The following is a 16,116-nucleotide window of genomic DNA, read 5'->3' as shown; positions in this document are numbered from 1 at the left end:
GTTTAAAAGCTTTCCCATAAGTAATGAAGGTACTGACAATTTTTAACGGACAGAGTAAGGAAACCTTCAGTCTTTGTTCAACAGAAATTGAAATCATTTTAAATAGGGGTCAGACGTGTTATGTTAAAACTACCATTTTTTAACTACCATTTTTTTTAAGTTTGATGCCTTGGTTACAAATCTGTGTTCAAATATATTCCTTATTCGACATTTATGGCGTATAGCGAATCTCCCACGAACTATCATGTCATAACAATTTAGTAATTATACAAATATTTTGATCATTTTCGAAGATATTTTGTGTTGATTTTAATAAAAAAAAACATATTTCAATACCAATAACAGTCGAAGATACATATAGGGAAGTCGACAGCTCTGACTTTGTTTTATCTGCCTGAATCGTTTTTTCTCCGTGATAAATCTATTTAATTTTGCGAATAAATCTATTGATTTAACTCTGGAACCTTGTAATTCAATAATTTTAACAATTTTGTTAATTATTTTTATTCCTCGCGAGTATTTTTTATTCAATAAATCGAGATTTTGTCGAAATAAAAAAAAAATTACATTTTGGTAATTTCTGTGCTTTGAAAACGTTAAAATTCATCGTACTCCCTCTCTCCTTGATTGTGAATATATTTCTATACATTTTGCCTTGTTTTTCCTGTTGAATGCAATTTTTCTTGTACCTATATGTTCTGCGCTGCCCCAATGAAACAAAAACAATGATATACAAAATAACCGACCTTCGTGTTTGCCTTCATTGTACACTGCATCTTGCTGAGAACTATTGGCTTTCTTTGGATAAATCGACGAATTAATACCCTGACGTTAAGGTTCAGCCCACCATTGCAATAAATAATATAGGTACCAACAATTACCCGTATATTTTGGATACCATTAACTTTTTTAGTTTTGTTCATTTTTTTCCCGGTGAGTACAATTTTAGTGGATGTTCTGCCGGTAGATTTTTTTCGATTCTACATAAACAAATATTCGCATTTTTCTCTTGGAATAAACATCGAATTGTCAAAATACAAACTACATTATTCTAGCTAATTCTACAACCCTTTCATCGCAGGTTATGTTACGCACATTTTCAACTACGTAACGTAATTTAATTTAAACTGCTCAAATAATATTAAAAGATAAAACTGAATAATACAATAAAATTAAATAAAAATGTCATCATTTAGAAAGGAATGGATAAAAAAAAAGAAGAGAAAAGTGGACAAAAGCAAATCTTGTTTTTCGAGACAAGGCTTCAATTCTGAAGGGTTTGGTATATTGAATCATACCCACCTCAAAACTAAGATTTGGCCCTTCTGATTATACATACATTTTGTTCAAAAAACTGATACAAAATTTACAGGTGAAGTAGAGAATTTCGGTCTTTTTTAAAAACTTTACAAAACAAACTTTTTTGCAAGGTATTTATATAATTTTCTACCAATGCTAAAAATGCACACTATGTGAAAGAAAATTGAATCTTTTTGCAAACATTCATATTTGATCCAAAGCGAATTTTCTTCGAATAAACATTTTTAATAAACTTAAGGTTTATTGAACATTCGCCAAAATAAATGAATGAATATTAAATTTTACAGCTTATGATTTCACAAACATTGAATCGCGTTAAAATTTTTGTCTTGTTTTAATAAATAATAAATAAGATTAAATTCAAATAAAAGTGAGAGTGGTGGTGAAAAACGCAATATTCATAATTTTAATGAATTATGTATATTTAAACCGTTTATATGATTAAAAAAGGCATTCTGTTTATATATAATATGGGAAAACCGCAAAAAAAAGAATTTCTTTTCTTATGTCGTTACTAAACTTCTTGGTCGATTTGAATAATTTATCTTTATAGATTCTTTTTTTTTTTTTACTTTAAAAGTGAATAATTGTTTTTTTTATATTTCAAATAAGAAATCTAGAAACGATCACCAAAAAGTAATTTCAGTTTTTTGGTACTTAATAATTTGATGAACAAATTAGAAATAAAAACTTCTCTCAGCATATCCTTCATAAATTTTTGATTTGGAAATAAAAATTTATAAATTTCTAGGATTTTCTTGGTTTAAGTATACATCATCTGATCCAATTCAAAAATCAAGGAGCGACTGGGGCAAGAAAGAATTTTGTTTACACGACAATTTCCTCTCCCTAGTTATATGTACATATGTTATGCAAAACTGCTACTGCTACAACATTTTTTGAAGAGTTTATTTAAATCGAAACGGAGTCTCTGAAATATGGAACGAAAATTTTTTTGTCCATTTAAGCATTCTATCTTATTTCCGGTGGCGATATGGCACAGACGACAGGCGAAATTGTACATTTCTTCCTGGAGTTAATAAATATTTGAGACAGAAAATACACTCCATGCTCCAAGTAGAACTACACTTTCTGAGTTCCTTGTGTCTGTCTTCCGGGAGTGTCTTTTCAAATTCATGTGTTCGTTATACGAGCATCTATCTGGAACCTCTAGATTGTGCAACGATGTCTGTAAATTTGCATTGTGCATCCCAGACAATCGAGAAACATTGCGAATTGCGATTTATAATTTTCGAAATCATGAATGACAATCATGAAAGATAATAGTATCCTTTTCGATTGAGGAAACGCCCAGCTGAAACCTTTCCCACGATTTTCGTAGCACATTTTATGTGTAGGTACGTGTACGTGAGTACTTACAATCTATTGTGCTAATAAATCCCGGAAATTTTGCGATCTAAAAAAAAATTATTTTGTCTTTTAGAATTCTACACTTGTAGTTTTCTTGAATTTGTTGCTATTACTCAGCTAACTGTTGGATGACAAATACCATAAAGATCAGTTTAAAAAAAATAAGATGTTCTTATGCAGCTCTTTAAAAAAATCTGTCTTTCTTAACTATCTATGTATATCACTGTGGTGAATATTTCTGTAAAAGAATCTTAAAGCTGTTGAAACTTGTTCCAAAAACAGACAAACCTGTCTTTATCGCTCAACCCTCAACTCAAATGGATTGAACCTTTTTTTTTAAATTTAGATTACTTTTGTGACTGTAGCAATTTTTCAATAAATGTTTCAAAATCCTCCATTAGGTACATATATCAAAATCTTCTTGTTTTACAATATCCATTGACTTTTTACTTGAAGAAAATTACATAGATTAAAAATAGGTAATATTTGTTGATTTTTTATCAGAAAAAAAAATCTTAGATATTTGACGTTTGCTTTTGCTCGTATTAGTAACTGCTTAAATACAGTATTTCTTGTGTTTGAAGTTAGACCGCAGGTTTAGTACTAAACATAGGTCTAATTTTTTTTAGGAACAGTCTAAACACTGCACTTCCAAATTAATAGCTTAAAACTTAGAAGGCAACTATAAGAAGAAAAATACCTACCTTTTATTTGGTATGATATGATTTTTACTATACATTTTTAAAAACAATTATAATTTTATTTTGAGATCAGCAACTTCAACCTTAATATCTCAACTTTCCCATAAATGACATAACAAGCTCAACGCCACCTTTCATTTAATACCAAACTCGTCCCTGGTACACTCGTGCCAAGACTATAACTGCAGTTTAATGTTATTAGATTTAATACTTTTTTTTATTTTCATGTGTTTTTAGTCATGTAGGTAGGTACAAGAAGTTTCTATCGTATAGATTACTGATTTTTAATACAAAGTTAACATAACTTGAAACTGTTTCTTATAGTTTTTGCGCTATGAACTTTGAATCAAATTATTGTTTTGTATTTGTCATATTACCTTGAATATTAATGGTAGATATCTGTTAAATGATTTCGTTAAATTACTTAAAACATTCACCTTGGAATTTCCGTGAGCCATAACCGGTACACTACACAAATACATCTATATATATACTCACCTCAGCAATAGCCATCAATGACGCAAAAACAGTAATTTAAAATTCAAGAAACCAAGTCCAAGATGTATGTGTACAGACGTGTGGTTCGGAATTTGAATGGGGCGAGCTACGGCGGCGACGCGACGAGACGAGCCGAGCCATTTTTAGTCTTGTTTATCTGTTATTATTATTTACGGGAAAAAGTGAAATCTTGCATTAAAATATTGAAATACCAACTAGTTTGCTTCTAGATTTAAACAAATATACACTTTAATGAAAGCCAATAACACCTATTTGACTGCAACATCTATTAGGTTTGCTTTAAACATTTCTAATAGATTTGCAAGATATGTACAATGTACATAAATACCTACTAAACGACCATGAGTCTGCGACATGTTTTACTCATTGATTTCGCCAAAACCGATCTTTTGATTTACTTTTAAGGTGGCATTATAACGAAACCATCATGGTGATAAGCTGAGTCAGCAATGGGCTATAGCAGGCTTCCAAACATGTTAAAATATATCTGTCAACTATCTACTATGTACGTCGATACCTATACAAATGTATGGTGTGGTAAAACCCTAATTAATAGTAGCATGCGAAATAAATCTTGTAGAAAAATCATATTGGTGCCAAATGAATTTTTTTTATTTAAAAATTTTACCAAAAAATAGTTTTCTTTGTTTCTGTTAAATACCAAAATATTCAATGATGATATTCTTAATTTTTTTGACACTAATGATATCTAAGCTTTATTGCTTTTCATTCCATATATGTAACAGAAAACATAATACATTATAAACAAAATAAATACTCTTTAAAAGGCGCCGAAATAAAGAAGTAATAAATTCTTAACCGGAAACGGAAAAGCCAAAAGAAGACTGTGTATTTGACCGGTAAGTAAGCATGTGCTTATGAATGTATAATGGATTTATGTCTGTTCATCTGTTCCGCTATGACTTTTAAACTTATATTGTCTTGATTATTCACTGGTAAAAAGTTATGTAACGTAACATTTATAGTGACCTCTATAGGAAAAGTCACGAACCATTTTTGTTTTGTAATGTACAGCGGCTTATCAAAAAATTATAAACATAGAATAATTTAAATAAATAAATACTACTATAAAGTCTGGTATGAAGCTAGAAAATATTCTCATATATTGTGATTGTTACTGGATAGTTTTGGCAATATGCCACTTATTATTATCAGAATGTCGTGTTTTGTTTCTTTAAATAAAAAATAATAAAATGCCAGCAGACCTCCTGATTTTGAATTGTTTTATTTCTGATGCCAATTGAATGTATTCACCCACCTTAAATCCGACCCTAAAATAATACTATGTATTTCCGCTAAAAATAAGTGGAATCAGCTAAAATTCAGTTAAATTTAAATTTAATTTCATTTTACTTAATTCATGGAAATCTAAAGTTTGGAAACCCCCGTTTAGTAGCAATTCCAACAAACAAATTTTGCACTGACAAATTGAAAGTTCTCTAAAATCCCCAAAAATCAATTTTTATCCAAAATTCAAACTGCTGTCGTTTTTCCACCTCGAGTTCTTTACGTATACCAAAAATCATCGTTTGTCCACCCTCTGTTTAAGAGATATTCCAAAAAGAATTTTTTATAGCAACTCTCAAAAAATACGCATACACCACAGTGTACCTCCACTGCAAATTGAAAAGTCCCAAAAATTCAAACGGCAATGGATACAAACAAAAATTCATCGTTTGTCCACCCTACGTTTAGGAGATATTTAAAAAACAAAATTTGTACTGAAAAATTCAAAGTCTCATAAAATCTCCTAAAATTACTTTTTGTCAAAATTTCAAAAAATTTTTTTGGGGATTTTATGGGACAAATTTTTCAGTACAAATTTTGTTTTTTAAATATCTCCTTGCGATCATATTCGAAACTGCCTTCTTGACAGCGTTCGGTCGTGCTCAATTTCTCGAGATATGGTGTTTTTAACCTGAAGGCTTCCTTGAATGGACCTTCATACTTTGAATTTAATCACTGTAGTTTTCAGCTCAGCAAGACTACTTGGAGATGGATTTCGGTCGCTAACGCGTCTCTTCAGCATTTCCTAGACTTGATAAGTTCTTTTGAGTTAATATCTATATTTCTTGTTTAAATCTAGATATCTAATGGGCAATCCAAAGTTGGTATACTAATGTCTTGAAGATATTCTAAAACCAATCTAGCACTATGATCTCGTGCATTATAATTATATTATCAGAATAAACTGTGGACCAATTCTAGTTGGCACAACGGGCTGTTCGAGGATATTAGTCATGCATCCTTGGACACTAAACGTAAGTCTAGGAAAGCTCACTCACTCCGTACGTGTTGTTAAGCAAATACTATCCCAGGAAAAAGTCTGACCCACCGTTCGCGGGCGGACATGCATACTTCAGAAAATCTCTCCTCAAACATTTCATTCCATCCCTTAAATTTAAGCTCACACATCCCTCATTCGAGCCATTCGAAGAAAAAATAATTTAAAGACACATGAAAACAAAGTTTCAAAAAATTTCATAGATCCGTTTTCATTAAAAAAAGTATGATCTTTAAAAAAAATCTTTTTTGAGTACATTAAATTTGTAGTATATATTTGCAACAACCCTACATTTTATGTTGTTCTTTTTTTTGCAGAATGGAGAAACAATGGATCGCGAATGTAATGAACGGTGCTCTTGCAATCGCGGTGAATGGATTTGTAAGCCTAGATGCTCTGGAATGTTGTTCAAACGTGGACAAGCATTCGAAAAACCCAATTGTCATGAGATTCCATTTGAAGATGACGAGTGCTGTGCTACAATGGAATGTACTGAAACAACAACAACAATGCCAACTTCAACGAATGGTTAAATGAAAATGATCGATGAAACTTTTTTGTTTAAGCTTTAACTTTTATCATTTTTTTCAGATTCCAATATAATCAAACCTGAGGTGATATCAACGCCAATTGAATGCCATTTCAACGGAGGTATTTATAAATTTCGTGAGCGTCTAGAAATTGGTTGTGACGAAATTTGTCACTGCGACGAAGGTGGTAAAATGAACTGCCGTCCTAGATGTTCAGAACGCAATCATACCCGTTTAGAAAAATGTGTTCTAGTTAAGGATCCAAAAGATATATGTTGTCAGCTTGAATTGTGCGATGTTACGTTAGATGATCATGAACAAACTCCATCGCCTACAACATCGCAACTTGGAAATGAAAATTCTATAACACCAAATGAAGATGCACAGCTTTCGGACTTATGTGTAGCAAAAGGCATAAGCTACAAGGTAGGACAACAGTTCCATGATGGGTGTGATGCTCTTTGCATATGCACAAAAGAAGGCATTCACTGTGCCAAACTCGACTGTCCATCAAGCTTTGGTTTGGATGTTCTCGATCCTCATTGTTTACGTTGGGAACCAGAGCCAGCTTCGTTCAGAGCAATTGCTCCAAAATGCTGTCCAGAACGAATGCGATGCGTAGACAATGGTACATGTGAGTTTAAAGGTCATACATTTGATAATTGGTCTCAAATTCCCTCAAATATAACAGGTGAGATATTTTGTAAAGATGTGATTTTAAATTCGTATAAATAATTTGCGGAGTTTTAGGTTGTGAGCAACATTGTTATTGTGAAAATGGAAAGGTTGAATGTCGCCCAGCTTGTCCACCAGTTTTGGCGTTACCACCAAACGACTTGCCTTGTCCTACATATATGGCAAGATTGCTTCCAATACCTGAGGATGAATGTTGTAAGCATTGGGCATGTGCTCCAGCTCCTGAAACTGGAATAGTATCTCCGCCTATTTCTAATGGTAATTTAATTTTAATTTAATGATTTAGAAATTGTATAAAAAACGAAAGACAAAGAATTATTATATTATATATTGCTTCATTATTTATAAAACTATAACTAAATCGAAGTTAAGATTGTCCCAGAGATTAACACATATCTTGCCATATTTGTGTATCTGCACATATATTAGTCCAAGACCCCGGTTGATTTGTGTGTCCTGAATTTCTGAACGGTTCTTATATTTGCTAAATAGACGGGGTTGCAAGCTTTTTACCTCACTCGCGGCATTGATTTTTTTGGGCAATTGTTGGATGGTGGTGGGATAAGCAAATGCCAAATTAGCAGATGGTAGACTGGACGGAATATGCGTCCATCTGGACGGGTTCTATTTTTGTTTTACTGTAGAATATAGACAAAAATGTATTAAAATACATACAATACATACAAATGTCTTCAAATACAACCTCAGTAATGTTTCAAAATAATTTTCAAACTCAAAATTAAATTTTTTTTAAATTAAATTCCCTTTTCAATTTTCAATCAAGTTCTGAAAACCAGATGCTAAAATGTCTTACAGCTTTGGATAAAATCTTAATTAAACACTTTGCATTCTCTAATTTTTTTTTTGCTGTTTCTAAACTGATAAAGTACCTATCGGTTTTTAGATAATGTGTCTTTGTTTCAGCTTTTTTCTTTTGAAAGCGATCCTACCTTGGTTATTTCTGCCATTGTCAAAAAACAACTTGTCTAACAATATCAACTTTTAAGCCGAGCTTTTCAAACAATTGTGACTGAATTCGTTTTGTATTTCTTCTCTCATCCCAATTGTATTCTTTGTGGTTCTCCAAGTCTTGAAACTTAAATTGTAACTTAAATGTAATAAATATTTCATGAATATAATTCATCTTGATTAGATGGCTTGGCTCGCAAGGCAGATAAATTGTTCATTTCTGCACCACAGACAACACAATTGCTTGAAGAGTATGTTTGTTTTTCATTGCTTGAACAATCTTGCCATCTATCATCATAAAATGTAATTCGTGAAATAACGCCCAATTTCAAAATTAAACCTTATTTCCTTTTTGCGAAAGAGAAATATCCCCTAGTTTTGACGATCGGTCTTATTTAACCGAGAAAAAGTGAAATAACGCTGATTTGGTATTATTTCACTCACTTTTTCAGTTTTATTTTTAAAAACACGTCAGGTGTTTATTTAAATTCACATTCAAATTTTAACTAGTAATGCCACCAACAGTGAGTTACAGTGAGTTACTGGGGGATTGCAGGAGGAATCATGGCGTCCGACACTAGTCCCACCTTTTGTACATTAGGATACGAAAAACAGTAAAAAAATTATAAATTTATTTTTTTCAGATTTTTGAGAATTTTGAAAAATTCACCTCCATGGAGTGAGACAAGAAAGGTCTCTCCAAGCTCCATTAATAGCTGAAAACAAAAAGTTTCTTACGTATGGTTCTTGAGATATTTCGAACCAATAATTATTTTTTTCTTTTTTTTTTCTTACATTCCGAAGCCGATATCTTTTGACCAATGTCTCGAAACAAGTTTTGGTTTACAGATAAAACTTCACAGTGAACAGGCCTATGCATTGCGGTAAAAAAATTACTTGACCCCTTGTCAAAAAAAATTCGATTTTTTCAAATTTCCTCCGAATCCATCGAATGAGACATTAAAAGAAAGGTCTTTCTAAGTTCTATTCATAACTGAAAACAAAAAGTTTCTTATGTCGTTTTCTTTCACTCTAATGAGAGTACCCTTTTAGTACTTATTTTTGCACTTTTGAAGGTTTTGTGTTCTTTAACGCCACAAAAGTGTAAAAAAAAAATTACTCCGGATTAATTTTAGTACTGCGGAGTACCCCGGATTTACTCCACATTTTAAGTCAGATTAGAGGTTTGGTTCCTGAGATATTTCCAAGTTAAGAGTGGATATCCCAAGCTGTCAGAATAGACCATTTTCGAAATTTTTAAAACTATAGTAAGAAAGTTGCAATCGCTGATTTATAATTGGCAAATAGCTATGCTTGTTTTAAAATTAAGTTTTTAACAAATATTTAGTTTTCTTATTCTTTTGAAAATTTTAAAAATCATGAGATTTTCAATGAATTCACGAGATCATGAGATGGGGGTCAAATATCATGAGAATCATGATAAATTATGAGATTCACGCAACACTGGAAGGTTGTGTATAAGTCTTGTTGATTTCCACACGATTTTGGTTTTCGCTAAAAAAGCTTGATGAAGCAGTTCGTACCTAAGATTATAACATTAGATCATGCCTATAACAGTTAAGGCCTTTGTTTGCATGTTTTTATTTGGCCCATTTCGCTTAGTATTGTAGTATTATTTCGCAGAAATTATAATGATATGAATATAGTGCAACACATTATAGCATATATACATTACATAATTCATTTAGAACAATTTAAATTTCGATGCAAAAATCAATATCATTTAACTATTCTCTCTATTTTTCTTCAAATTCCATTTTTGTCTTTTTTAAAATCATATTATCATTAGAACATCATACTTCAATAGCAAATAATAACGTGTCATCGAGTTCATTAGATGTGGAAAGTAATGAAAAAAACTTAAATTCAGCTCAACCATTTTACCCAACTTTAGATGGAAAATTACATAACGAAGAAAATTTGACAAAGCCAAAAATTCACCAAGAAAAAATTTCAAGGAAGCCCAACGAGGTGCTGCAACAAAATAATGACATTAAATATGGTAACCAAAATGGTGGAATTTCTACACAATATGAAAACCCTTATGTATATAATAAAAAACTTGGCCCTCAACATGATGGTTCGGGATATTTTAATCCGTATCAACCAAAAGACATTCATGATAGACCACGAGGTGAAGCTGATATCTATGATATTGTTGAGGAAAACAAAGTTCATCGTAAGAATCATAGTTCATCCAAACCAGTTTTACAACAATTCCATATAAACGACCCAAATAAAATAAGCTATAACCAATATCCAGGCTATGCTTCTCCGGTTTCTGGTCTTGAGCAGATGACAGGAGGCGAAGCACCAGTTTTAGTTTATGATGGAGAAAATTATGCTTTTTCCGGATATCCAGATCTATTTTCGTTAGCAGGAGTAATCACTCAACAAGGACATAGAACTCAAACAGGTTGAGACTCAAATATTCATTATTATTGTTATTCTCTTTCAAATGTTTAAAGCTTAACATAATGGTGGTGGCTAATATGCTTGCTTATGCTAATCTTATTTTTTGCACTTCATTGTTAGCTTATGCTTCAATGCTCATTTTTGTATCGAAACAATTTTCCACATTTTCATTTTATATTGTAAAAAACTTTGACTAAACTTAAATTATTAATACATTCATTAAAAGCCAGTTAAAGCGGAAAGGTATGTGGTAGTGGTAAGAGGTGTTGTATGAAAAAACTCCACATCTGAACGTTGACGTTCCTGTTTGGATTTTTTTCATACAAGTACCCGTACCGTACCCGTGTCGCTACCGCATACCTATATCCAGCATTGTAAAATTGAACTCTACAAAAGAATTTAGATATTTTATTGAATTCGGAAATGCCATGCGGTCTTAAATGTATTTTTTTGATATTATTACAATTTCGTCAATAATAAAAATAAGCAATGAAAGTTAACAAATCATAAAATCGGAGAAGAAAAGAACACAGTTCTGAGTTCTGACATTTCCCGGTGTGCACTCAGAAAACAAAAATCGAGCTGATTTTTTTTTGAAAATAGAAAGTTGGGCTTCTTAATCCGTCACAACCGTCGTAATCCGTCCGATCCGTCGCTTATGGGCTGGTTCTCATAAGAACCTTCATATTTTATCGGGCATTCAGTTGAAAGCTTCGACGTAATGCACTCGACGGATTCTATGGGTTGGCCTTCACGCTTTTCGTCGCGTTACGTTCAGAAACCCTTAAAGTGCTCTTCTGTTTTTGTGACTTTCAACAGCTTATGAAATATAAAATCTGCTGTCAATTAAAAATAATACAATCAATCACAAATTTATTGGGCAAAATCTTTGTACGTGTAAATTGGTTTGAATATTTATCTGAGGATACATTTTTGACATTTATGTGTATTAGGGTGGTCCAATTTTTTGGTTTTTACATTTCCGTTGTTCCCCACTCAAAAATTGGTTGCATATGTGTTTTGTATTACACTCGTGAAATTTCAGCTTTTTAGGTGAAGTGTAAGTGGGCGCTCAACAGGCTCAAAGTTTTTGCTCACATGCTGTTATAGCTGGGTCCTCATGCCTAGTAATTAACTCTTGTTTTGATTTATTAAGTGGATTAAGTTATGATGTGGTAAAGTTTTTCATAAAAAACCAATAGTTAAGTGATATTTTCACAGATAATAATTTTTGTTCATTTAAATTCGTCTGTAAGTATTTTTTGCTTAAAGTTAACATAACAGAATAATCAATGAAATACGAGCTAGTGACTCAAAACCAAAGAAACATGAAAATCATTTACATGGTTGTCGGGAACATGCGTGCTTATCATGTTTAAGCCAAATTCCAACCTCAAGCCAAGTCCTAATACAATATAATCAGATATTAAGGGTAAGGTAAGGGTAACAAAGTTTAACATTCCAAAGCTGATGAGCGCCCTCTTACTTTTACTTTTGAGAGCTAAAACTTTCAGCATGTGTTGGTATCGATGTCTGTAGCAAAATAATGCGTGGGGAACTAATGAATTATATGGTTTATTTTTTTGCCTTATAACGTGGACCACACTAATGTGTATTGATGAATATAAAATATATCTTTGTTGAAATTGCGAGAAAGCTTCCAGATACGCATACATTTTTAAGAGCTAGAAAACCGTGTTTTTTGTTTTCGTTCTAAAAATTATTATTCTGCCATTAACCTTAATTTTTGGTTACTTCTCGGGAAAAAAATGAAGTAGGAATTTTCTTTCATTCATTTCTTAAACCTGTAAAAAGAGCACTTTTAGAAGTATGAGTTGTCTTACCAACGCATCTTTTTAAAATAGCTTACAAATTCTAAATCGGGTGATTTAAGCCCAACTGAGAATTTGCGGGCCATTTAAAAAAGACGGGTTGGTAAACTAAGACGATTGAGATGACCACTCTCAGACACAAGTTTTTTGGTTGTAAAATAATCTTTTAGCATTATCCTACTGAGGCATAAATTCCTCTGCGTATGGAAACTGACTCCAAAATTTCTTAGTATTGGTCGTCCATTATTTCAGTGACTTCATGTAGACGACCACAAGCTGCAGCTTAAAAACACCCCATAATCGAGTCCCACTGTTCTTAACAGTAGATGATACATTTTGTCGTTTCCTTTTGAGCATGTTACTTTCCTTTCACATTCCGATATCAGATGAAAACAACTAAAATTTGCTTTCATCACTGAAAAGCACACTTTTCCAATTGCTTACCGACCAGTTTGCAAATTCAATCCTGATTTAATATTTAAATTTTAAAATCTTAAAGAAATACTGTTGAAATCTAATATATTTGGATGGTGATTGGGAGTAAGGTGTTGCTTTTTTCTATTAGATATAAAAGAAGGGTAATGTCTTAAAAATTGTTCCTTACCGTTCTAGGGCATAAAAGTAGATTTAGTTCCTGACAAAATTGTATTCGGAGTCGCGGGGGTAAACAATTGTTCAAATTTATCAGAAATTTATATTGAGCAAAAAAAAAGCAAAAATCCGGAATGATCAAATGGTAATAAAAAATAATAATAAAAAAAAATAACTGAAAACAAAACTTTTAATTCTTTCATCTAACGTTTCGTTGCTGTCCAGAACATCTTCGTAAATTTTATTTAGTTTTTTTTTTCAAATATTTGTGTACATAGTTAAATTAACAACGCAAAAGAATTAAACATAAAAGAAAAAACACATTTTAACACATTTTAAACAAGAAATTTTAAAACCAATAAAATTCAGAAAGGGCCACAAAAATTTTCAAATTATTAATTCCTCGGTAATCATGCATAATCGATGCCTTTTCGCCTGTTTATTGTAAGGGCCGAAAAAATTGTGCAATATGGGCAACATTTAATTTTATTTTTCCCAATACTGAGAAAAAATAGTAAATAATTGGTTTTCTTAATTTTCGCAATAGTTGGTCAAGAAAACATACAAATCAATAAGTGGATAGTACTAAAAATCCTATTCTTGAACTAGGCAAACTTAATGTTTATGTTTGTTAGATTATACCTACAATAACACGTATTAAAATCATAATTTATTTCTTTTATTTCAGGCCATTCTTTAAATAATCTTCAATCCGATCTGCAAGTTATCACCTTAGAAGCCATAGATCCTCGAAAAGTTCGCATTGTTTTTACTGTACCAGAAGCATATGTTAATTTACATGGAAGAGTTGAATTACGCTATACAAATCGCAATATCAACGATACATCAGCTTGGGAATCTCAAGTCTTTGCACCTCCAGAAGATCTCATAGCAACATCACAATTAGAATTTGACTTACCCAATCTTGAGCCAAACTCAATGTACAAAGTCAAGATAAAACTAATTCTAAAGGATTTGAATTCACAGCCAACTAGCCAAGTGTACACAGTTCATACTCCACCAGAGCGTTCCATTACACCACCTCCACCAATCTCAGATTATAGACCAGATTTTCAAGATATCTTAAAAAATGTTGAAGACCCCGAATTAATTGCTAGTAATACTAATTCAACTTGGGTTCAATTGAGTTGGAAAACACTTACAAATGAAGTTTTGGAATATGTGGACGGTGTGGAATTGAGATACAAGGAATTGACAGGAAGTGTTTATGATGCAACACCATTAATACATAGGACAATTACATCATACAAAATTGAGAATCTTAAACCAGATACAGGATATGAATTCGGTTTATATTATGTTCCATATCCGGGACATGGAGCTGAAATTAGAGCTGGCAATATGATCAAAATACGCACTGCACCTGAGATTGATATCTTCGCATTTAATGTGAATGTTAATGTGACTAAAGTTAAATCAACTTCGGTTGAAGTATCTTGGAATGGTGTACCTGAGCCAGAGGATAAATATGTTAACATTTATAGAGCAGTATACCGGAGTGATTCCGGCAAAGAAGATTCCAGTGTGTTTAAGATTCATAAACATGATTCCGAAACAGGAACATTGATAATGGATCTAAAGTCAGGTACGAAATACCTTCTCTGGCTTGAAATGTATCTCACAAATGGACAAATCAAAAAGACCAATATTGTTAATTTTGTAACAAAACCAGGAGGTCCTACTTCTCCAGCCAAAACTGGTAAGTTTTGTATTTTGTTTTTCAAATAAAAATAAGTTTTATTGTTGTGATGTGACTAACAATGATTTATTGGTCTGGTTTTATATGTAGACTCACCAGTCACCACTCAAGACTTTTTTCAATTAAAAACGATTTTTTAGTGAATAACAAAAATTGAAAAGATGGGACATTGAAAAAAAAATGTTCATGTCATGGCCCTGAACTTTGTAGACAATTTAACTGCTAGACTTTAGACTTCTGCCACTGGTACAGAAGTTAACCGTTTAAAAAATAAATGTCCGAATAAATGCTCGATATGCCACTTTTTATTTTTTTTTTTTGTATCTACACTTATAACGTAGTTTTCACTAATAGCGTTTTCGTTTGGGAATTCTTAGAAGCGTCCGGGACTGTCCGATCCGGAATGCCAAACGATCAGAGTCAGATACTTTTTTTTTATTCTGAAGTTTGGGTTTCTTTGTATTTTTGAAACATCAAATGCGAACGTCTGATGAAAGTTTTGTTTTGTTTATTTTTTTTTTTATTATCATTAAGTTATCTATTTTTGTTTTCTTTCTTCACATTATTTTAATATAGTTTAAAGTTTGTGCATAGTTAAAAATCTTGAAATTGAGAAATGAATAACAAAGAATGACATTTCATTACTTTGACGTCTTAAGTGTTAACATGTGTGCGTGATTCTGGTTTTGATTCTGCCTCAAAATTCGGAATCGATTTTCTCTTCTTTTTAGAATTAGAACTGTCATTGAGTGCCAAACGATCAGTTTCAGAATCGTTCGGGAGAGTTCCGGACAGTCCCGGACGACCAAACGAAAACGCTATAAGTCAGAAATGCTCCAAAAAGTCATCAATCACGATATCTTTCACTGAATAAAATTAAGAGACCGTAATTGAACATATTTCTGGAATCAATTGCAACTATTGTACATTGTCATGATATTGATTCTTTAAACATAAAAGTAAAATCATTGCTAATTATATCTTTAACCTACTATCGAGAAGTAATTGATGAAATCAAAAATGAAAAAAACATGTTTGAACTTAGAAAGTTTCTCTAATAAATCTGTTTATAAATCAGGTCCATTTTACAAAAAAAATATTGATATTTACGATACAAATTTAAAAG

General features: G+C 31.9%; 1 protein-coding gene across 6 annotated transcripts in view; it reads left to right on the top strand.

The window, feature by feature from the left end:
• LOC129913127 (putative epidermal cell surface receptor) overlaps positions 1-16,116 on the top strand; it is a 29,423-nt gene that overhangs the window by 12,285 nt on the left and 1,022 nt on the right. For 3 of the 6 annotated variants that reach the window (XM_055991645.1, XM_055991642.1, XM_055991641.1), the window contains 5 exons: positions 6,534-6,744; positions 6,808-7,437; positions 7,497-7,700; positions 10,222-10,848; positions 13,959-14,990. In XM_055991645.1, the coding sequence (XP_055847620.1) occupies positions 6,534-6,744; positions 6,808-7,437; positions 7,497-7,700; positions 10,222-10,848; positions 13,959-14,990 (2,704 nt within the window). The remainder of the gene's footprint in view (positions 1-6,533; positions 6,745-6,807; positions 7,438-7,496; positions 7,701-10,221; positions 10,849-13,958; positions 14,991-16,116) is intronic. The other 3 variants (XM_055991643.1, XM_055991644.1, XM_055991646.1) reach the window with 3 other exon arrangements.

The sequence above is a fragment of the Episyrphus balteatus genome, chromosome 3 (assembly GCF_945859705.1).
Source record: "Episyrphus balteatus chromosome 3, idEpiBalt1.1, whole genome shotgun sequence".
NCBI classification, from domain to species: domain Eukaryota; kingdom Metazoa; phylum Arthropoda; class Insecta; order Diptera; family Syrphidae; genus Episyrphus; species Episyrphus balteatus.
This window is presented reverse-complemented; position numbering and strand designations above follow the sequence as displayed.